Genomic DNA, 24,191 nt, shown 5'->3' on the forward strand with positions numbered 1-24,191 from the left:
GTGTTTTCTTCCTATTCTCCAGACTTTGGGGACTTCACCTAAATGCCTGAAGTTCTCTCTGAGAGGGCCTTTTGGGAGGGGCCCTGCCAAGATTGAGAAAAGCGGTCACCCATACATGAGTGATTTGTGTCTGAATTCGCAGGGATGACCAAGAATGCTTTTGAATAAGCCAAGAACTCAGAAATGAGGCAAGGGCTCCTCTCCAAGTGGGAACATTTAGAGCTCAGCTTTCTTTGGTCAGTGATAAGCTTCCTTGAAAGAAAGGCTAAAGGGAGTCCAGAGAACTACTGATTGGAATAGAAATACCAAAAGTAAGCACATATTTCCTGTTGTTACTGGTCTATCACACAGGGAGAATCCAGCATGCTTTATTTCAAAGGTGGTGTCCTTCGAGTCTAACACAGTGACCTTCAGGTTTATGGCAAGCATGCCTTTCATCCTGACAGACTGTCATTTCCCTTGGCTGATTTAGAACTAGTCAATCAGCTAAAGCAGATCCTTAAAGGGGACACGTGTCTTGATCCCACTTATTGGCTTCTTGCCTAGGAGGAGCTTAGCCAGAAGACTGGAAGAACACCCTTTAAGTGTGATTGAGTGGATAGATAATAGAGGTGGCTAACAAGTCCTCTTTCCCTCTCCATCCACCATAGTTGTGAAGGGGAGGGGAGCCCCCTAGCTACCAATAAATTTTACAACTATTTCTAATGGGTTAGGATAGAGGACATTTTCTGGCTCAAATCTGCATGCATTTTAGAATGTCATTTGGATAGACAAACATTTAGCCTTGGCCATGCCTCTCATTTAGTTTAGGTCAAGCAAGGGCTTTTCCTAAGGAGCTTTTAGGGAATACTTGTTGTAACCACACTTAGGTCAGAGTAGGTTTGTTTACTTAACATAATAAATGACATGTTGACAGTAAGGGCTCTATTTATTAGAGAAGGCACTTGGCTTTCTGTAGTGATTGCTGCAGCCCCAGCTGGCAGCACATGGGCTCCTTTCAAAGCCAAATTCATTATGGGCTAAGATCACTGTGCATACAAGGGAAGAAGGAAACAAAACTGGAGAAAGTTCATTCTTCTGTGCAGTCTACGAGCTGGAATTGTCTTTATAGGTTGGAGAAGAGACTAAAAATAATAGTAGCAGTAGAAATGTCTTCAAAGAAGACATAATTTCTAATTATTTCTAAGCTTAATTTCTTTTTTTTTTTTTTTTTTAAAGATTTTATTTATTTATTTGACAGAGAGAAATCACAAGTAGATGGAGAGGCAGGCAGAGAGAGGGGGTGGGGGAAGCAGGCTCCCTGCTGAGCAGAGAGCCCGATGCGGGACTCGATCCCAGGACCCTGAGATCATGACCTGAGCCGAAGGCAGCGGCTTAACCCACTGAGCCACCCAGGCGCCCCTAAGCTTAATTTCTAATTCATGTGTACTTTAACACCTTACACCTGAGCCAAGTAGAGTACTGGCTTTTGGCTTCTAATGAATTTTTATCTGAAAATTGTCTTTGAACACAGCTTTCACATGTTTTTTCCATTTGCATATAATCTTTTAATTCACACATTTCTTTCATATTCGCTGGCTCATTTAATCACCTACAATTCCTTGAGTTTGGTATTATTATCTTTATTACAGATGAGGAAACTGAGGCTCGGACAAGTTTTTTAAGAGGGCTGGTATTTCTTGTCTATTTGTGTAAAGGGACATGTGTTAAACCAAATTCTTCAGACTAAAAGTTTCATGCCTTTTCCATTATGCTGCATTTATAATCATTCACCTGTAAATTATATTTACATCAGAATGGAAAATACCAGAAAGGAATGGCCCTTCTTAAGTTATATATTTTGCAAAAGCAGATCATTGCTACTTAGGATTTTTGGCTCCACCTGAAACAGAAAAGTGAATTTTGGTTTTACATGAGGAACGTTGTAACTGGAAGCAAGTTTGGGTTACGAAAGATAAGTAAGGCTCCATAGTTTATCTGTAAGGAAATTTCCACTCTTGGCTCACTGAGACCTTGTAGTAAATCTGCTTGGTATACTTCCACAGAGGGGCACAGCATGAGAATTTAGCTGGGTAATTGGATGGGAGATGTAGTAATTCAGCCAATCCATGGCAAATATACTCAGCTGCTTTTTATAGAGTACCATTTCTGGATGACTGAAAACACTGAAGCAGTTAGTCCTTTCTTTAGGATGATTAATTATGGGCCCTTTTGGGGAATGTGATTCTCTGCAGATACTCTTCAGTGTATTTTAAGCTTTGGTTTACCTGATGTTTGATCCATATAATGCTGTTCCATGAGAGCACATGAGGTTTTACAACGATCAAGTATAGCTTGAGATAGGTTGTAAGGGTGAAGGCATTGCACACAATTCCTATAAGGATGAAAAGAAGTGAAACATTTAATCTTTGAAAAGGTTGTAGCTCTCGGTATTTTCTGCAAGAAATAAGATATCAAAATTGAATAGTACTGCTTTAGACAGCAGCCATGTAAAGCTGGGAAAGAAAGCCATGACATTTATTTGTAATACTGGCTGAATTTAATACTATGGAAAAATTATATTCTAGCCACTAGAAATACTTTATTAATGTATAAAATCAAAATAATGAATTTTCTGTATTGAGAAGTAGGAAATGTATAAGATGCTTTCATCACAAATAAAACCCACAAAAGTATTTTAGAGGATATATATTATACTATTAGAAAAGTTTAGCAATGAATACACAGTTCAAGTTTCAGTTGGGTTCATTAGAAATAACTTCAACATTATGTTTAAGTACTGCATCCCCAAGAGAGTTACATAAATTGCTATGTATAATTTTAAAAATTTACTTGAGCTACCAATCTGAGAAAGTAAATGTCTTAAAATTTTTGAATAAAACAAATTGGAAGGCACAGTAATGTTTAGAGTAGTGATCTTTGAGCAGGCTCAAACTGTTTCTGGGAAATTAGTTACTGACACAAAATGTCACCTTCATTAACATATCACCTTTTACTCATCCATCACTTATTTCCAGAGGTGCTTCATAGCCACTATCATTCTTTATTTTTTAAATAATTTAAAAAAAATTATAAAAATAAAAGAAACCCAGTAATAATAGCTAACATTTATTCTAGATTATCACGCACCAAGTACAAAAGTTGGGTTATTTTTGTTTTATGTCAATCATCTAACTTAGTTCTGTCATGGAACTGTATCAGGTCTTATTATAATCCTCATTAATATTTTAGTCACCATGTTGCACACCTTAAGCCTTGTGTAAACAAAGTTATATATCAGTTATATATATAAAGTTGGGGAAAAAAAAATGGACACTGAATATTATTCTTTAAAACAACAAACCTATTTCAAAAAAGCTAAGGGAGTGAATGCCTAGATCAATTCTGATGCTTTCACAACTATCTATTTAGTGGCCAAAAATTCAAATTCAAGTTTTCTAATTCCTAAATTCCCCATTCAGTTCTTTTTTAGCATGATGATAACAACTTACCTAGTAGAGAAGATCCAGCAACTTCTAAGGTTAAGGAAGGCAAAATAAAAAAAGGATGAACCCATCTATAATGAAGAACTGCTTTATGTGTGTTTCTGTATGTTTGGAGTCAGAGAACACATACCAGTTTTCACTGCAGGCTGTGTGACACGTGGGACAGTGTTCACAGAAGCGGCCGATGCTCCTGGGATCCGTGCATTCACACCTGCCACATACACACGTACCTCTTCCACTACACACTTGGCCCTTCGAATTGACACAGTGCTGGGCTGATGCTGATGGGCACTGGCAGCGATCCCCTTCCCAGCCACTGAAGCACTGGCATCTGCCTGCTTCGCACTCTCCATGCCCTGCAACAGACACTCCAGGAAGTTATTGGGGCCACTGGTCTGTGAAGTGTTTCCAAACATGAAATCCTCTCCCATTTTCCAGGATAACACACTGATGATCAAGTGAATGGAACAGCATCATTTTATTCGTCTGATAAGAACGATGCTAGGGTTTAGGAGTGTTCATTTTCAAAGCTGTTCCGTTGTAGAGAATCTCCTGATGCTAAGTGTTGTGCTGACAGTTGTGACATCTCTGCTGTGGTGGTTGCCTGGCCACTTGCAGGTCACTGGTCATTCAGTTTTAAATTAAAAACACACAAAAATAAAAAAAGCTACAAAGGCTGAAGTAATGTTAATTGTTTTAAAATCCGAAAAATAGGGGTATTTGATTAATAGCTTCCAAAATTTATTCCTGTAGTCTCTCATGATTGCTGAAGGCCTGGGATAATTCTGGTTTTTGAGGCAAACCCCTATAGGGCTTCAATGCTGCTCGGGTCGTTTTAAAGTTCTCTGGGGAAGTTAAACTAATCATTTCATGTCATCAGGACATTATTTAACAGGTTAGAAGGGCATGTCCTCCAGTAGGCTGTGAGCATTTATTAGGTCGTAAATGAAAGAAGGCAAGGTGGGGTATGTGTGTTAAATGTGTGTGCGTGTGTGCAAAGGTACACTTGTGTGTTGGGGTTGGGGGCATGCAGACAAATGAGTTGAAGGGAAACACTGGTTATATGTACTTAAATGGATTTTAGACAGCAGAAAGCATCTAAAATTTAGTAAGCTTATATGAATTAGACATCTTCAAGAGGGAGTCTATATTACAAGGTCACATAATGTTTCTCAAGCTTATGTGGCCACAGACGTTTCCTTCCATCCTTCTCTTGCTTCCCGACCTTCTCCCACTCTTCTTCCCTCCCTCCCTTACTGAGAAGCACCTCACAGGGTAACTGTTCCATAGAATCTACTGTTGGATCAACTCAATTGCTAAATGTTAAAACTAATGAGGTCCAGGCCACACAAATGCCTGCCAGACCCTGTTCCCTATATATAGGCTGCACGCCTAATCCTATCCAGCTGACCTGTGAACATGTGTTTTTATTCTCAAAGGAGACTAGTGAAGAAAATATTTGTCAGCCTATAGTTTTCAATTATAATTTATACACAAATAATTCAAAGCAGATTTTCAACTGCCTGTGGCCAGTAGTATAGTCATATAGGAGGGCTAGTACATTGACTTTTGATATTTAACTATAAATAGAGACTGGGATTCTCAATGTATTTCAAGCTTCTTTGGCAGATCAATAGTTGTGGGATATCAGAATTCTTCTTCTTCCCTGTTCCAACTAGGATTAGCTTTGCAAATTAGAAGATAATTGCTAGTTTGTTCTTAAGTCACCTATAATCCATTCTATCAATGATACCAGGTACAGCAGAATAATATTTGGCTTATAAAATGTTTCATGTATATAGCAGAATAAAAAGGCAATTTTCCATTGCATATTTCTAGTTTATACAAGAATAGAAAATTTGTATGGGTTTGTTACTTTCCTTATGGTTATGACAGTGAAATATTTCAGTTAATCAGTAATTTAATATTTGCTTATCAAACCCAAACATTAAAAAGCTGTTTTAGCAATAAATGGATTCAGCACAATGTCACAGAAAAATTGATTCATTTAAAAACAACATTTTGTATTAAACTTCAAATGTTGCACAGATTTTCTAGAATCTAACCTCTAGGTGGCAGTAAACTGAATTAGCCAAAAAGTACTTTTAATATTTTTGTTTTAAATTATTTCATTTTTAAACTTTGTCTGCGTGTGGCCTCTGGTACTAATCTTCTAGATTACTTAGGAAACCAGCATTTTCTTGGAGAATGCTGTCCTTTGATAATTTCGTTACTGGTGTTCCAAAAATATACTGGAAAGGTTTAAGTTATTACAAATTTATAATACCATTTGTAATAATGCATTATTTTCTAATGAAAGGAAACTTATATAGCTCACTATTCTCTGAGCAAGCTGGAGGGAGTGACCACTTAGGAGAGTGAATCAGGTCTTTCTAGAAGAATACTCTGATTATAGAAAGCCTGCCAGACATCATCACTAATTTCCTTTTCTGGGTATATATTTTTATAAGATCAAGGCATACTTGAGAATAACATTTAATTTTTGGTTTTTATTTTGAAGTATTTCTTGTACAAAATAATTTAAATTCTAAATACCCAGAATCATGTGCCATAAATCTGTTGCCATGCCCTAATTTCATAGACTTTGAATATTAAATTCAGATTCAGGATTAGTAATTATAAAGGTGTAATTTAAAGGTACTTAAACATATATGCTAGTTTAATAGTTACTAGTAAAAACTGCATGTATGTATTAATTTATACCTACCAGCGCATAGATTTCCATGGTGATATGGACAAGAGAAGTCATCCTTTTCACAGTATTTTCCATACACTTTTCCAAGCTTAATTTTGTGACATAAACATTTCCCACAAACACAAACTCCTCGACCACTGCAAACAGGTTGATCCTTGTGTGACTTGCAACTCTCAGAAGGAAATTGATCTTCATCAAAATGACATTTATTCTCATTACACTGGAAACACTTGGCATCTAGAGAAACTTCATCTACACACTTTCGTTTAGGTCCTCTCCTGTCATCACACTGACAGCTGCAGTTTCTGTGTATATGAATTTTAGTGGTTTCATTGAAACCAATAGGTTTGATTATTGCATAGCTCTTTCCTCCTGTGACATCACACTTATTCATTGTAACTGTTACATTGAAAAGAACCTAAATGGGGGGGGGAGGAAAGAAAATATATTTATATGTCCTGATTATTTCTATCATCACTATTATATCTATTAATGATATTCTGAATCATTAATGTGCCATCTTATGGAAACTTATAATACGTTATAAATTACATACACACTCTTTCAGAGGTAGATGTAACATCCCTTTTTAATTTCATTTATATCCTAATTAATAAACTAGAGAGTTAAAGGAAGCAATGACTGCTACTTGTCTATATTGTACCATTAAATGAATATGGGTTCAAGCCCATTTTGAAATGCCCACTCTTCTTCCAATGATTAACTGATGTCCTCCATTGAGTTTTTAGCAAACTTGAGAGAGAACAGATCATCTCCTGAATTAATTCCTTCAAATGTGGGGTTATTGGATATTTGGCACAAGGGAGAGATCAAATAATCTAAAATAAAGAACTACTGCTCTCCTGCTTTATAACCATGAGATAGGATGTTCAGATGAACAATTTCTATTTTTGTTTCTATTTCCTAGGGGCCCAAGTAAAGTTCCAGAGTTCAATTTTAGTTTTATATATGGTGTTAATGAGGGAAAACACGAGGCTTTCTCTGATGTTGCTTAACGGAAAAAGATTTAGGACTCTCTTAGATCTTAAGATCTCAATACTAGGTCATACATTTGTCTCAGGAGATGTGAGCCCACAACTAAAGATCTGAGTTGGCAGGGTTTTTTTCCCCTTGTGAAAAGATCCTGCCAAATTTTTCCTTTCTCTATTTCTTTTTCTTTTTTTTTTTTTTTTTTTTGCAGGACATGATGGGTATAATGTGTCTTTTCTATTTGTTAGCCTATCTTATGATCTTCAGGTACTTTGGCAAATAAGATTGTAGGTTTTTTCCATTTTAGACTGAGATCCATTAAAACGTAAAAATAATTTGTGATAGCCATTTTTGTTGGAGTGGATATATATATGTATCTCTACTCCGACCAAAAAGCCTAGCACAGATATATGTGTGCACATGCACATACATACACAAGATACAAAATATCTAACTTCAGGCTTATATATTACATATTTGCATGAGAAATTAGAATCAGTTCCATAATAATAAAATTAATGCAGTTGGTATTGTATTTGAGATGTTTTTTGTCTTTAAGAATGTTAAGGATTAACAGATGTGTAAGATAATGTGGTCATTGCCAAAATTAATAGAGCAAAACTTGGGGTTTATATAATTAAGAGGTCACATGACTCTGAAAGTCAAACTGTTTATACTACTTAGTTGAAAGTGAAGGGGGAAATGGGATTATAGACAAAGGAAAAGGAAAAAAAAATGTAAGCAGTAAGGAAAATCATTCTGACAAAACTGATTTTGAAAGGAAGAACTACTAAGAGGATAACCCTTTCTCAGAAACTTACCCTAGCACAAAGTTTATCTATATTTAATGGAAATCAAATATATATATTTTATAAACTGGTACATAATGTCTTGGGAACAAAATCCATGAAGTGATTATGCAAGACCTACAGAAACAGATACTAGCAATAATTGATTTCAATTGGAGCAACTATACTATCCAAAGGTTCTAAATTTTCCAAGGGGGAAACATATAGCCCAGAACTTTAGAGATGAAAAGAAGAAGGATTAGAAATCTTTTAGTCTGAACAGATCATTTAAAAATGAAGCAACTGAAAATCACTGCATCTAATAGGAGTTCCCTTTTAACAGCTTATTTCTGTGTGTTTGCTCTCTATCATGTCAATACGGGGAGAATCCCTATCTCTCCTGGTCCTATTTCCTAACACTGCAATAATCTGGGCCCTCCCTCCCCCCCCCCCCCATTTTATCCTTTCTTAGTTAAATAACACTTCTTTTTTATTGTAAACAAATGCCCCCACCTCTTCCTAGATCATTTTGAGTTTATTGGGACAATAACACATGAAAGATTTTGGAATTCTTAACCTTTATCAACTGCTCCATCACTCCCATTCTTTTCTGTGGCTTATTACCTTTGATTTCAAATTTATTCTGAGAATTTTCAGATTTGAAACCAGAAAGGTATCATCATCATCATAAGTGTAAACACTGCTTGTTTGATGAGATGTGCTTTCCTGATATACAGTGGCTGTGACCCCTAAGTTTAAAGTTATTATTATTAAATAAGTATTTAATATATATTTAACTTGAGAGTTTGATAGAATAGTCAGTGGAATTAAAACAAGTCGGAACTTTGGAAAGAGACAATAAAAATTACTTTGAAGTGTTTAAATAAGATACTTGGAGTTCGTAGTAAATAAAGTTTTCCAGAATGATTTGATTTTTCTGTGAGAAAACATGCCAGACAACTTAGTTTATTTTAAATGGGAAGAATGTACACCCACATACTTCGTCATTGCTTGTCACATTTCCACATCCGTCTGTGCCTGGTTTTCGGGTCCCATCTGGACAAATGGCAGTAATATTAAAATAGACGCCTTTTACCTGGTTTTCCACCTGAACTTTGACTTCTGAAATGAGTTTCTGCAGAGACATCATGTTTTGATTGTATATCACAAAAGTTTCAAATGTAAGCAATTAAGCAGAGGCAAGCTTATTAAATCATTCTAGATTTAATTTTTAATGAAATCAAAGTCTACCTCCATAAAAGGATAAATAAATGTAGTGTTTCCATGTAATGACCCAATTGTATTTGAGATACATAAGAAATACTGAAGGATTAGACCATTTGCATTTAAATTGTTCTGTTTTTTCACATTTTCCATGACTATGCAACTGATGACTTTAAAGATATTGCTCATTCAGCTTGTGTTACAAAGTCATTTTAACTCCAACAGTATTTAAATTTTGTGACAAAACTTAAATAAAACACTGAGAACACCTATACTGTCACAAGGGTAAATTTTTAACAGCTTAAAATCTGGAACACATGTCTGACAATTTCAGCTATCAAATAAGCATTTCTGTTTGAAACACTTTAGGCTATCATGAAAACTGAAATACCTTATTAATACAAAATTGAAAGGTAAATTTTGGCGAGGGCATTTCTATACTGTAGGCATAAGAATTATCTGCCTGGGACACCTGGGTGGCTCAGTGGGTTACAGCCTCTGCCTTCCGATAGAGTCATGATCCCAGGGTCATGGGATTGAGCCCCACATCTGGCTCTCTGTTCAGCAGGGAGCCTGCTTCCTTTCCTCTCTCTCTGCCTGATTGTGAACTCTGTCTGTCAAATAAATAAAATTTTTTAAAAAATTATCTGCCTGATATGGTCCTGTAAATTCTCCAACAATGGCCTATGATTTTTGTCAAGTCCCTGGGGCTTGCCTGTGTCACATTTGTTCTAATCCTTAATACGAAAATGGGACCACTTACTAGACAGAAAACCATTCACTTATTTTTACAATTATTAAAAAAATAGCTATATAAAGTTTATCATGTATCACACACACACAAATTTCTTCCAGCATAGTCTCTGGTTCCAAAAGTTCTAACTACATTTACTATATACTGAAGATCTGTGTGTATTTTATCTCATAAAACAGTCTACCACATGTAAAAATCCTTACCTTATAAACAAAAAAGATGAAGTATATACCTAAGGAAAGAGTGAGTAGCAGGATATGAAGAAAAGTTTTTTCCTATTGGCTTCTAATATTTTACTTGAGTAAATTTTTATCTTCAACTGTATAACTGATAAAGAGATGTATGCTTACTGACTGATAATGGACCATGGTGGTAAATCTAGAACAAAATACTTATTCAAATCAGTAAATTTTATTTGGATTCAATAAGACTATATTAGCCACATTTTAAAATCTCCCAGAGAGCTCATCCATTGTAATCACTTAATTGAACATTCTCAGCAAGCCAACAGAAACTTGCAATGGTATATAAATGGTCTTGATAGGGTGATGGTTTGAAAGATCAGAAGGAAATTCCCAGTACAATGAGTGTTCTCAATTTGCCTTCTGGAGTTCCTTCTCTTAAGAAGTTAACCTTGTTATACTAATGTTATTCGCTTAAGCAGGTGTAAAGACAAATGTCTAAAAATTTTGCCCAGTTTTGAAGTTTAGAAATTAGGCTCAAACACAATATTAAGTTTCCTTTTTAATATCTAACAAGTACAGAGGCAGATTTTTTTAATATACAATTATTTATATTCAATGTAATTTATTTTTCATTTCTTAATTTCAGCTTAAGTTATTTTAGTCACAATTTTTATTTAATCTTAATTCTAGTGGCAGTGCTGATGTAAAAGATAAAAAACAAAATGCAGTAATATTCACCATGCACTAAATTTATGTGTAATTTTATAAAATTCTTAGAAAGGAAATGCAAAAAATTAAAAGTTAGAATGAAATATTTTTATTCTTTTTCTTCAATGAATTATGAATTATTTCTGTTGGACTGTGAAGACAAAATAATATTTCAGAAGAATTTTGAAGATATACGCATATGTTAAAAAAAATAACAGAATCACAACCTAAGGAGATTAATTAGAGAGAGTCAGTCTTATTGAATTTGCTAATATTTCCCATTGTTTAAGGTTAATCTGAACTGCAGTTAGCTAAGGCAATGGATATCTATTCTGGGCAAATAAAAAACATAAAACCAAATACTGCTGGTTCCCTTTCCACTGGTACAGTCTGACACACAGACAAGTTTGTCAGTTTATTTTTTGAAATTTCTTGTCTGGAGAAATAAGTGGGTTCATACTATAAAAACTAGGGTGATTTCTAAGACTGTACATTCCTTCCTTATTTTGATTATTCCTGGGAACAAACTGCATAGGGGAATGAACTGTACATGTTTGATCCTCCTTGATAAGAAGCTCCCCCAATCCTAATATTCTTTTGTAACAATAAGAAATAAAAATAATTAAAAGATATTCTTCCTTATTTTCTCTAATGTAGTTTTCAGACATAGAACAATTCCTTGGCAAAAAACAAAACAAAACAAAAAAACAAAAACAAAAAACCTCACACGGTTATTTTTCTTTTAAAAGAATAAAGTTTAAACAAGTCCTTCATTTTCTATTCCCTGTCTACTTCCTGACTTTCCTTTTGTGCTCAGGAGAAGGCAGAGCTGCATAGAGAAAATGAGAAGAGAAGCCAGAGGTTTCTCATAAGGCTTGGGCTACTATGTACACTATTCATCTCTACTGTGTAAAAAAGACAATCAGAGAATTTGGGAAGTGAGACTTTATCAGAGGTCCATACATTCAAGGTAGAGTAAAGCATATCTTTGTAAAAAAAAAATAATAATAATAAAGAAAGAAAGAAAGAAAAACAGGTGTTACCACACAGAAGGAAGTACCTGGGGCCTAGAGTTAAGAAGGACCTGGGTTCTGGTCCTGATCTCTTTGCTTCTTTTACCCTTGATTAGCTTGCTTAGCTTCTTTGAGATTCTATAAATACAAAATGGGAGTACTAACATCTTCCTTATGGATTGGTTGTGTGGATTAAATGAGGTCACAAATGGAAAGTAATGTTTCTCAGTGGTATTAATGTAACAATCAAGTTACATTAAGTCAGTTAAGCATCTGCCTTCAGCTCAGGTCATGATCCCAGGTCCTGGGATCCAGTCCCACATCAGGCTCCCTGTTTGTGGGGAGTCTGCTTCTCCCTCTCCCTTCCCCCACACTTGCTAATACTGTCTCTTGCTATCTCTCTCTCTCAAATAAATAAAATCTTAAAAAAATAAAGTAAAAATCACAATTATTACAATATCTTAACACTGATTATTCTATCCAGGAATGACCTATGCTGAGAGAGCAGATGTTTCTGTAAATCTTTGCATTTGGCACTCACTCTTGATAGACTAGGGATAGCATACAACTGTCAGTTCAATAAAACAGTATACCTCTTAAGGTGATTCTTTTAATCAAACTAATTTGATAATATTGCTAAAATAACTGATTAAACAATCAAGTAATTTATCTAAGAGACTCCAACAGAGTCCTCTCAGTAATCTTGATACATGATTTGGTGACTTATTGAACATTTCATTTAGAAAAGAATTCAGATAGCCCGTAGCCTGACCTGAGTTTATTGTCAATGAGACAGTGAGGTAAAGAAAGCTGAAATGACTTTCCCAAGGATACAAGGCTAGTTAGTGATAGAGCCAGGGCTAATTCAGGTTTCTAATTTTTAACCTAATTTTCTGTTTATGATTCCTCTCAAGATGATAGGGTACTATTTTGTATCTTGCCATAGAAACTGGGGTTAAAAGTTTATATGAAAAAATTGTGTTTAATATATACATACCTGATAGGCTTCTACTACCAAATTATTGAGGTTTGCAGCCTTTGATTCTATTTCACCAGCAATGGTGCCAGGCAAGAGGGGTAGCAGGTCCTAGAAAACATACCAATAATATTTACTTAATGACAGTAGTATACAGTGGCTCAGTAATTAACAAATATTAAAAATTCTTAGAGTTACAGGTGGAAGGTGAGCCATTACATGAATGAAAAAAATATAAGATACAAGAAAAATATAAGCAAGCAAGTAGGACACCAGACCACATACACCAGACTACGGAGTCCAGAGTGCTCACCATTACACCATGGAACCACCATCAGACTACAAATGGGAGTGTGTGTATTGTATGTGTGTGAGCATGTATGTGTCCACAAATTACATGTTGACCTAAAAACCCAATCAAAGTACAGACCAGGATTTCCCAAAGTAATGTCCCATGTTCCATGGAATATAGTTATCAAAAGTGTTGTGAGGGCAAACATTTTGGAAAGTTCTGCATATGGTTTCTTCAACATAGATACTCAAAATGCACACTTGCAAAGTAAAGGTTCAGAGAAGTCTTGGTAATGATTTAGCAGTATTTGCTGCAGCATTTCCAACATTTTCAAATTATAAAACCCTTTTCTCATGTAGCATATGTAAATATGAAGAACTACTGTTCCATGGAGTGACCTTTAGGACAAGTTGGCCCAGAATGGAGAAAAAAATCATTGTCACTAGTGGAAGCTTCATGGAGTGGGTATTTTTGGTGGATGTCACTGAACAATTATGGAGAAAACTCTAGGTATTCCTAGTGAGAAAGTGAGAATTAGCAAAGGCTTAAAGGTTTACCTGAGTTCTAGATAAAGTAAGAAAAGAGAAGAAACCAATCTGACTGGAGTGAAGGCTGAATTTTTTTTTTTTTTTTAAGATTTTATTTACTGAAGCACCTGGGTGGCTCAGTGGGTTAAAGCCTCTGCCTTCAGCTCAGGTCGTGATCCCAGGCTCCTGGGATTGAGCCCCACATCGGGCTCTCTGCTCAGCAGGGAGCCTGCTTCCCTTCCTCTCTCTGCCTGCCTCTCTGCCTACCTGTGATCTCTGTCTGTCAAATAAATAAATAAAATCCTTTTAAAAAAAGATTTTATTTATTTGACAGAAAGAGAGAGACACAGCGAGAGAGGAAACACAAGCAGGAGGAATGGGAGAGGGAGAAGCAGTCTCCCAACCGAGCAGGGAGCCTGATATGGGACTGATCCCAGGACCCTGGGATCCTGACCTGAAGGCTGAGTACTTTTAAGCAATCAGATTATGGAAAGTCTTAAAATCCATTTGTACACTCATTTTACCATACACAAGTATCAATAAGCTCCTGCTATATGCCAGCCACTACTTGGACATTAACAATTTGGTATCTTAGGTAATACGTAAAATGTAGCACTCACAGATTTTTAAAAGGCATTTATCTAACCTTTACTGAATACCTATTATGTGCCACTTTGGAGTTCCCATCCTTAAGGACCTCACAAGTATAGCAATTTCAAAAAACAATATACACATGAAGTAGCAGAGGTAATGCACAGACCCTGATGAGAGGGATCCCCAGCAAGCATTTGAGGGCTGGGGAAGTCTGTCAGGATTGTTTCCTGGAGGAAGTGACTCATGAGCTGTATCTTAAAGGATGACGAAGAGTGAGCCAAGTAATAAGGGGAAGAGACTTCCAGGCAAGAGGAAGAAGTAGCAAGAACAAAGGCACAAAGAAAGAGGGGGCCTGGTGAGTGTGTGTGCACAGGAGACTTAAAAGCAAGCTAGGGGGAGAGGTGAAAGGCAGAGAATAAGGGGAGGTATGAGAGGCAAGTAGGGACCAGATGGTCTCATATGCCACCTTAAAGACTTGATTCTGGAGAGAATCACTGGGATAGTTTGCTCTAGGGAGAACTTTGGTCACAAATTGTGATTTAATAGATCATTCTGCATCCAGGTAGAGGATGAATTTAGGAGACAGGTTAGGAGGCTGTAACAACCCAGATGAAGGTGGTTGATAAAAATATCTCTGGGCAGCCAAAGTAGGTGACTGTAAAGGCATACACAGGACTTTTGGCAGAACTTGTCAGGCCTTCTGAGCCTGTTGATTCACAGTTTTACATAATTCAGTTAATAATAAACCTGGCTTATGGTTTTATCTATTAATGAAAATCTTTTTAAAGGACTAGGGAGAAACTGCTAAGCTAATAACAACAACAACAATAAGAAATAACACATAGCAGAGAAGGACCAGGCTAAAGTAGTAAAAAGCCACACAATAATATGAAATTCAACTATTTTTTTCTCTATGCTAAAGTTGTTGTTGTTGTTGTTGTTTTAAGTTACAGTCCCATTATTTTTTTTCTTTTCAATTTTTTATTTAAATTCCAGGTAATTATCATACAATGCAATATACAATTCAGGAGCAAAATTCAGTGATTCATCACTTCCATACAACACCAGTGCTCATCATATCCAGTGCCCTTCTAATACTCATCACCCTCCTCCCTCCATCAACCCTCTCTTTGCTCTCTATCTTTAAAAGTCTCTTAGGGTTTGTTTCCTTCTCTCTCTTTTTCTTTCCCTCCCTCCCATATGTTCATCATCATCAGTTTTTTATTTCTTAAATTCCACATATAAATGAAATCATCTAGGTATTTGTCTTTCTCTGACTGACTTATCTCACTTAGCATTATACATTCCAGCTTGCCCGTGGCATTACAAATGTCAAGACTTCGTTCTCTTTGATGGCTGAGTAATATTCCATCATATATGTTTACCACATCTTTATCCATTTATCAGTCAATGGACATTTGGGCTCTTTCCATAGCTTGGCTATTGTTGATAATGCTGCTGTAAGCATGGAGGTGCCCCTTTAACTCTGTATTTTTTTATCTTTTGGGTAAATACCTAGTGCAATTGTTGGATCTCAGAGTAGTTCTATTTTTAACTTTTTGAGGAACTGCCACACTGTTTTCCAGAGTGGCTGTACCAGTTTGCATTCCTGAAATTCAACCATTAGGCTGAGAAGTAATGAGCATGGGACTTAAGCTGTTAGGAAGGTATGGTCAAGTACATAACCTCTCTGAATGTGTTTCCTTATCTTTAAAATGGGCTTTAAATTGGTAATACTTCCCTCATTGTTATGAGTATTACATGAGTTAATTTAGTAAACTCAGTGCCTGACAATAGTTAGTATTCAATAAATGGAATCTGTTACTTTGTTCACAAAGTAGTTTGGGCATTTAATTTGGGCTAGAGCCCTACTTCTGTGAATATTAATGGTTATTACATTAAAAAGGGTTTCCATGGTATACCAATCTGGGAATTGATTAAAGTTTCACTGACGATTTCTAAGGGAAGAAGTGGAATGATTAAATAGTGCTTTCAGACAAGCTAGACATTGGTCAGGTATTGGGGAAATTGGTGGAGGGAACAACAGTTTTGTAGCTAATGGAGATAGATTTAAGCATTTGCTGAAGATGAAAGAAAATTTAGTTTCTCTGAAGTATTATAAGAAATAAATAAAGGACAGTCAGAGTGGAAAGAAGAAGCAGAGACAACAAAGGAGATGGAGATCCTATGAACAGACATGTGCAATAAAAGGGTATCACAACGTCATGAAAATTAAAAAAAAAGAGAGAGAGAGAGAGTTTCCTGGAAAAAGGGACCTAGAAGACTGTGAAAAGAACATGACAGCAGGATCCCAGAAGCAGTTATTTGTTGGAGGTGTGTTCTACAGTGCTGCCACAGTGACATGACTGACCAAACATCTGTTCTGTTTGTGGATCTCATCTGGCCTGAAGGATTGTCGACAAAGCCAGTATTATTCTTGCATAGGAAAGCTCTGACAGGGTCAACCACTTCACTGGCTCCTCTTGTTCCTTTATTGGATGACCTAGACCAAATCTAGGTATGTTGTTACTATCGAAACTAAGCTGATGTTCCCCAACCCAATCTATTATAAGAATATGCCCATGGACCAGAAAAGAATCAGGAATCCAGATATGAAAAGTGTAGTTGGAATGTGAACTATTTTTTTACCTGATAAAAATCTTCTCCATTATTGTCATAGTCAGTACCACACTATCAGTCCCCACACTTGGTTCTAGGTGTTAACATAGATAGAATGTATATGTAAATGCTAATTTCAGACACTGTGTGCTATATATTAGTTAATACATTATTAAAATCAGATTGTACAAAGTACAGTAACTCTAGAATCCTCACCTGGGGTCTAAGAAGCATTCTAATTTCAATTATCCATGCAAACAGTTTAATTTTTATTTTTGGGGAATTAACGTACCTTATACCAATGAAACTGTTTTCCTTGAACTGCAAAGATGACATTAATGTTGTTGTCTATTAACTTTTCTGAAAGTTGGCCTAGTGAGGGATGTTCCTGCAAAGGATAATGAAAAAAAAAAAAAAAAAAAAAGAAGGGAGTGAAATATTGTAGCTCAATCCCACGCATACCCAAACATCATTATGAGGAAAACCATTTGACTGACATAAAAATGTATTATGTTTGGAAGGATTATGGTTTTATTGGAGTCATTTAAATTAAAAAAAATAAGATCAATATCAATATATTAAGGATATTTTCTAGAAAAAATCCTATAACTCAGAAAACTGAAGAAGGCTGACTCAATGTTGTGTGAAGTACCTCTTTAGATTAAATTTGGCCTAACAATGGTAAGAGTGAAAGATAATGTACTATTCAGAAATAGAGACACATTAGTGACAGTCATATTCTGAAATTTAGTAACAAGTGCTGAAATGCAAATATATGCATGTATAAACATAAATACACAGATATTCAGTATATAACATGATACAGTATGAACTTTGCTTAAAAGCAGAAAACCCGGGGCGCCTGGGTGGCTCAGTGGGTTAAGCCGCTGCCTTCGGCTCAGGTCATGATCTCAGGGTCCTGGGATTGAGGCCCGCATCGGGCTCTCTTCTCAGCAGGGAGCCTGCTTCCCTCTCTCTCTCTCTCTCTCTCTGCCTGCCTCTCCATCTACTTGTGATTTCTCTCTGTCAAATAAATAAATAAAATCTTAAAAAAAAAAAAAAAGCAGAAAACCCTGTATTCAAATCCAAGGTTGTCACTTTATGATAAAAATTCTCTCTCAGGTCCATCCTCTGTAACATCTCAGTGGTTTTTGCCTTCCACGATGGCAAGCAAGATTAAAAAGATACTGATTGTATGTCATGTATTTAGTGCAGCTTCTTACATATGGTAGGTGCTCAAAACCAATAGCAATTACCATGATTTTTATTTCCAACAGCTTATACAAGGTGTATATAGTATCTTTCAACTTACCAACATACTTAACCTTTTGGTCATATGATATATTATGAATCTGTTTTACTTTGATAAATAAAATTTACACACAGCCAACTGTGACATTCTTTGTGTTAGTGAGAAAGCTGGGGAAGAGCAGGAGAAAGGGTATATAATTTAGTAAATATGAGAAATCTGCCAACTATGGAATGGTATCTAAATTTAAATAGACATGGTACTTGATATTTTTTCTTTCTAAAAATGCTCTTCCAGAAATTAAAGTGATGACGTCAAATAACAACTTCATAATTAGACACTTCTCAGAGGGTTGATGTCAAACTTCACCTTCAGTGGTCCTCACCTCTTCACTGGTGCTTAGTTATATTAGCTAAGTTGCAAATAAGGATCATGTGACTGAACCTAATTAGTATCATGTGATTCAAGCTCAAATAACTGTAGTTTTTATTTCTCCTTTTACCTGTCAATGTTAATTGTGTTTTCTTTAAGGGGAAATTTTGCTGAACCATCTTGGTTAACATTTCTGTATTTGGGCAAACTATGTGAACTTAGTAAAAGACCTAATTTAACTAGAGTTTCTCTTATAGCCTAAGCTCTGAGACCCAAATATTAAACTTAAATACATAGATATAAGATATAGCCTTGTGTTTAAAAATAACATAAGTAACTGCTGGGATCTGATTATCTGTGCCCTCCTCTCCAAATTCACAAGTTGAATTCCTAAACTTGAAGTGGGCCTTGGGAGATGATTAGATCATGAAAGTGGAGTCCTCATGAATGGGATTAGTGCCCTTATAAAAGAGGGCCAATGGAGAAAGCCACCTTGCCCCTTCTACTGTGTGAGCTGGTGGAAAAATTACAGCTTGAAGGTACCATGTATGAACTAGAAAGGAGGCTCTCACCAGATCCTGAATCTGCCAGTGCCTCCATCTTAGACTCCACAACCTCTAGAACTGTGAGGAATAAATTTTTATTGTTTATAAGTCACACAGTTTATGGACTTTTTGTTACAGCAGCCTGAATGGACCAAGATAATAACCATAGCAATACATTTTATTTCTTTATTGATTATTCTGGTAGAAACAAATCAAATTTTCATGAACTTAATTTAAATGTGATATGAAACTATTTTACAAAGAGGTTAAAGAACTATTACCACATGGATTTGCATAAGAAAAATTCTGCCCAAAGCAATTCTTCAAGAATATAATTTTAAAGTAATAGAAAATCATTTCCCAACATATAAATTCTGCCAGATGAATTCTTATGCCTTGCTCCTAATACTATGTATACTCTTAAAATAGATTTATGACAGTTTCCATAATGCTAGTAAATTAAAGAGAACAAGTCAAGGAAGGGTAAATCTAGCTGTATGGGGAATATTTTTTTAATGGCAACAACTACTTCTGAAATATTTTGTTTTGACCAAGAAAAAAAAAAAATAGTTTGCCAAGCAATCCCCCTTAATTTTAAAAACCATTTGTATTTCAATGAAAATTTAATCCATATGTTTTTTAACTAGTTTATACTTAACTCACATAAAATCAATATTTAAAGAACAGTCCAAAGCATAAGCAGCTTTTGGAGACTTCTTAATCTCTTTTCCCTTTTCAAAAACAGGAAGTCACATTGATGAAAAGTACACAAAATTTAAATCTAAAAAGTTCTAGTTTGGTCAGAAGCTCATTAAGAAGGTCAATTGGATTTTTAAATTTAAAAGAACACACTTTTTTAAACCCTAGGAAGATATCTATTTTAAGAGAAAATTCCAGCTACTTCGAGGCAGGTTTGTTAAAATTACAAATGGTTAACAGATGTTTTAATAAACCACTGTTGACAGGAGAGCTGTGGATTAGTGGCCATTTTTGAAGCCCCTTCCCCTTTCCTCCATGAATCATGTTATCTTTTAAATATTTTATCTTTTATGTCTTGTATTTCACTAGCAGAACACTCCCTCTCAGCCAGCTGTCCTGGTCTAGTGACGTCACTGCTTCTCATTTCTAACTCCCCCTCTGTCTAATCTATTACATATTGTTTCTCTAAACTCTGAAAATAATTAACAGAGATAACAAGCATTTCAGGGGCAAGAAGGGAGAAGGGAAAGCAATGTGCCAAAACAGCTGCCAAGTATTTAAGGGCCAAAACGTTCCTCTTACATTTTTCTTCTTCACCAACACCTTCGCGGTGACTTGTGGGAAATAACTTCTAAATGTCAGAAGGGAAGAGGAGGTAAGAAAGATTCACTGGGAGCAATTCCAGTTAAAGAGATAATCGTGTAAAGGTATATGGGAGAATTTTAATAAGGTGCAGAAATAGTGACCAAAACAAGAAGTGTTGAAGAGTCTCTTCATAAAGCTGAACCTCATAAAAAATTTTTTATAAGCTAATAAGAAAATTTGTAGTATTAAATATCATAGTAAGATGAAAAAACCAATGTCTTGTTAAATAAAGTACTCAATTATCTCGATAATTTTTTTATAGTTCACTTTTTAGAAGAAAGATAACATGAAAGCAGTCTGCTAGCAGAGATTTATTTAAAGAGAAGACTTTAAATTCTGTGTTGTCAGCCCACATCTTATTGCAATAGTGTATTTTCTATTTGCATAGTTGCACAGTAGTAATCACATAGACAAGGGTTTCTCATCAGGGGCACCAATGACATTCTGGGCTGAGTGTTCTGTATTGTGGGTGCACTGTTCTTGTCTGGTACACCATAGGATATTTAGCAACATCCCTGGCCTCTACCTACTAGATGTCAGTATCTCCTGCCTTCCATACTTGTTGTAACAACTAAAATGTCTCTGGAGATTAACATGTCTTCTGGGGGGCAAAATCATTCCAATTGAGAACCATACCAAGAGCAGGGGCTCTGTGACCACCTGGGCTTTCATGCCCAGTTCTGTAATTACCAGCTATAGAACACTGGTTAATTGTTGTGACCTTCCTGTGATCCAATATCTGTAAAACAGGTATAAATACAAGTACCTACCTTTCATAGTTATGGTGGGGATTAAATGAGTTAATATATAAAAAGGCTTTTACTTATCATTCTGTAGTTATTGGATCCAGATTAACAGTGAGTGGGGGCTCATTCCTGATGTCACACTGCTTGGCATTTACCATAGGCACCACTATGTAGGGCTCTGTGACTACAGACTAATTCCTGATCCCTTTAGCACCCCCATTTTCTCATTCGTAAAATGGAGGTAGCACTTATCCGTACCTCACTGATGTTGGGTGATGTTATATAGTGTAATGGGCAAATACCACAGGACTTAACAAAATGCAGTTTTCTAAGGAAATACTGCTTAGTGAAAGACATTTGGAGGCCATTACTAAAGGCTAGGTATTGAGCTCTGCTTGGATATGCTTAGTTTGACTTGCTGCATTTGTTACGCCTTTGTATGTGGCCCATCAAGGGCCTGAATCTGGAGCTTCTGCCAAATGCAGTATGACTGTGATCATGATATCCCAGTTGCTGAAGGGTGGGGATCAACTAATAATTTTTGTAAATTTTTCAATGAAAGTGATTATAAAAAGTTTTCTAAATAGGATTGAACTGAAACATGTCATTTAATGGGAACATTCTATGTAAGTATTTTCATCACGTTTGGCTTTTATTGTGTCACTTCTGCGAACCATTATTTTTTTCAGAGCTCATTTCCAGAGTCAGTATAAACACAGTGCCAGGCTACTCTAAGCCTAGCCCCGGTGTTTCTGAAACCTTTGCTTTCAACTTAAAACAAAAAATAAACTAAATATTGTTTGCAGAGATCATTCCCTGGCTATTTTTCTTTGAGCATGAGAAACCTTCAAATTAGGTCTATTCTGAAGTTATTGTTGAAGTCATTACTGTTTTTATAGCATTTACAATTTAAAACAGTTGAGAGCAATAAGCTGAAATCAGGCATTTTGTTAGTTTTTAAAGTTGTAACAATATTTTTAAAAACTCAACTGCATCTGGACTTAAAACATGATTTAAAACTTTCTAGGTGCATTCTGCCTAGGTGACATTTCCTTTACTTTCCTGATTGTGCATGTTAATAAAACTCAAAAGTGCTTAGTGAAAGACTTTTCTCTAAACTGGTCTTATCTCTTTAATTAATTTTAGAAGTTATGGTTGTATGTAGTGTTAAGTGGAGAAAAAAAGTAAGAAATAAGGTGAAAAGTATTATTACATGCTTTAGGTGAGCCATATTAGAATTACTGTTATTATTTTTCTTAAAACTACATATCAATGATTTCCATGAAACTAAATAAATACTAATCCCCTTAAAAGGATGGTTTTGATTTAAATGGTCTCTCCATTTGACTTTCAATAATTATTGTGCTGTTGGACCTCAGTCTGTGACAAAAGGTAATAGACTTGGGGGGTTATTCTAGATTGGTTTTTCATTAGATATAGGATTCAGTGTCATGCAAAATAAGGACTACTGTGTAAACTTGGATTTAAGAAGTACATTTTTAAGTGTTCAAAACATTTAGAATAATAATTACTTGGGGAGGACTTCAGAGTTGAATAAACTTAAAACTACTTTTTTAAAATGACTCTCAACTTAGCTTTCTTTCAGTATCCATCACTCGCATTCACTGGTTTTCTGAAAAGCAGCCAGTACTCAGTCAGTATGAAAACTGTGGTGTAGTGGGCAAGGTGGAGCTCTGAGAGTCAACTATCCTGGGAAGATGTTTGCCCTCCCTCTCCACTTCAGCCATCCTGGATGGGTGTGATGATGCCGACTCTATCAAGTTGATAGGGAGACATAATGAGCTAAGGTGTGTGGAGGGTCCAGCAGACCATTTAGTTCAGGGTTAGTGGTAATAAACGGAAGCAGCCAGCACAGCATTAGGTGAAAGTCCAGCAGTGAATTCTTGTATTAGACAGCTTAGGTGTGGCTTGACTGATATTTATAGTATCTCGGTGACCTTGTGTAAATGAATCTGAGGTCTCTAAGTTTCAGCTTCCTTATTTATAACATGGGTTGTGGTGAAGACTAAATGAGCTAAAATAAACAATATACTCACACTGTGCTAGTGCAAAATAAGTGCTCCATGAATTAACATTTTTATTAATATGTGTCCAACACAAAGAAGGTGAGGAGCAGAAAAAGAGAGACATTTAACATTTTCTGAAGTTATTTCTAAGCTATTTCTTAGTTATAGAGCAGCAAAAATGATTAATAGGTCTTTTTACCAAAGACTTCTTACGTGGAATATAATTGTCTCCTTACATGGAATGCTGTCTGATTGCAGCATTAATTATAAATGAGTCTCCCAAACATTTGAAAATGTCAGAAATAACCCTTAAAAGGAACACAAATAAATATAATAACTTTAACTTCTGTTAACTCAACAGTGTTATACATTAAATTAGCCAAGTATCTTTTGGGGCTCCCTTTTTTCATCAGCAGTTCTGAAAAACTGAATACAATTCCAAGTATTGAGATACATGGTAAAAAAGAGGGCTTCCTAGCGGAGCCTGCATGGCTCAGTTGGTTAAATGTTCAACTCTTGATTTCGGCTCAGGTCATAATCTCAGGGTTGTGAGATCATGCTCTGCCTTCAGCTTGGCCCTGAGCATGGAGTCTGTTTAAAATCTCTCTCTCTCTCTTCCTATGTCCCTCCCACTGCTCACATGGCCTGCTGTGCTCCCTGGCTTGTACTCTCTCTCAAAAACAAAACAAAACAAAATGATTAACTTAAAAAAAAAAAAGAAGTCTTCCTGAACGGTTTACTCTAAGTGAATGACATGTTAAACATAGTTATATGAGAATTCACAAGCAGAATATTGACTGTTTTTACCCATCAGGAAGCAAAACTCTTTAGTAATGCCTAATACACCTTCTCAAATTCAGCTTTCATCCTCTAAGGTAGTGACCAATTCAACAGCTAGTATATCCAAATGAGGCTCAGGGGAGGGAGTGAACTATGAGGCCAGCAGTAGGGGAATTCTGAGGAGCTCTGTGATAGGAGGGGTGAAGAATCCCTGGCCATAATATGATGAGGCACACACAAAAAAGCTGAGTCCAAAA

The 24,191-nt window shown here is 35.8% G+C and overlaps 2 protein-coding genes across 7 annotated transcripts in view; one reads left to right on the forward strand and one right to left on the reverse strand.

Moving 5' to 3' along the window:
• Nucleotides 1–24,191, reverse strand: part of ITGB8 (integrin subunit beta 8) — an 80,586-nt gene that overhangs the window by 6,655 nt on the left and 49,740 nt on the right. For all 6 annotated transcript variants that reach the window (XM_082693832.1, XM_082693835.1, XM_082693834.1 and 3 more), the window contains 6 exons: nt 17,164–17,259; nt 12,861–12,950; nt 8,980–9,114; nt 6,214–6,619; nt 3,616–3,841; nt 2,268–2,374 (listed from right to left, as the gene is read on the reverse strand). In XM_082693832.1, the coding sequence (XP_082549958.1) occupies nt 2,268–2,374; nt 3,616–3,841; nt 6,214–6,619; nt 8,980–9,114; nt 12,861–12,950; nt 17,164–17,259 (1,060 nt within the window). The remainder of the gene's footprint in view (nt 1–2,267; nt 2,375–3,615; nt 3,842–6,213; nt 6,620–8,979; nt 9,115–12,860; nt 12,951–17,163; nt 17,260–24,191) is intronic.
• Nucleotides 20,294–24,191, forward strand: part of MACC1 (MET transcriptional regulator MACC1) — a 227,013-nt gene continuing 223,115 nt past the window's right edge. Inside the window, exon 1 of the mRNA XM_082693829.1 lies at nt 20,294–20,391. The gene's annotated coding sequence lies outside the window, so the exon portion shown is untranslated. The remainder of the gene's footprint in view (nt 20,392–24,191) is intronic.

The sequence above is a fragment of the Mustela nivalis genome, assembly GCF_964662115.1.
Source record: "Mustela nivalis genome assembly, chromosome: 12".
Classification (NCBI taxonomy): Eukaryota; Metazoa; Chordata; class Mammalia; order Carnivora; family Mustelidae; genus Mustela; species Mustela nivalis.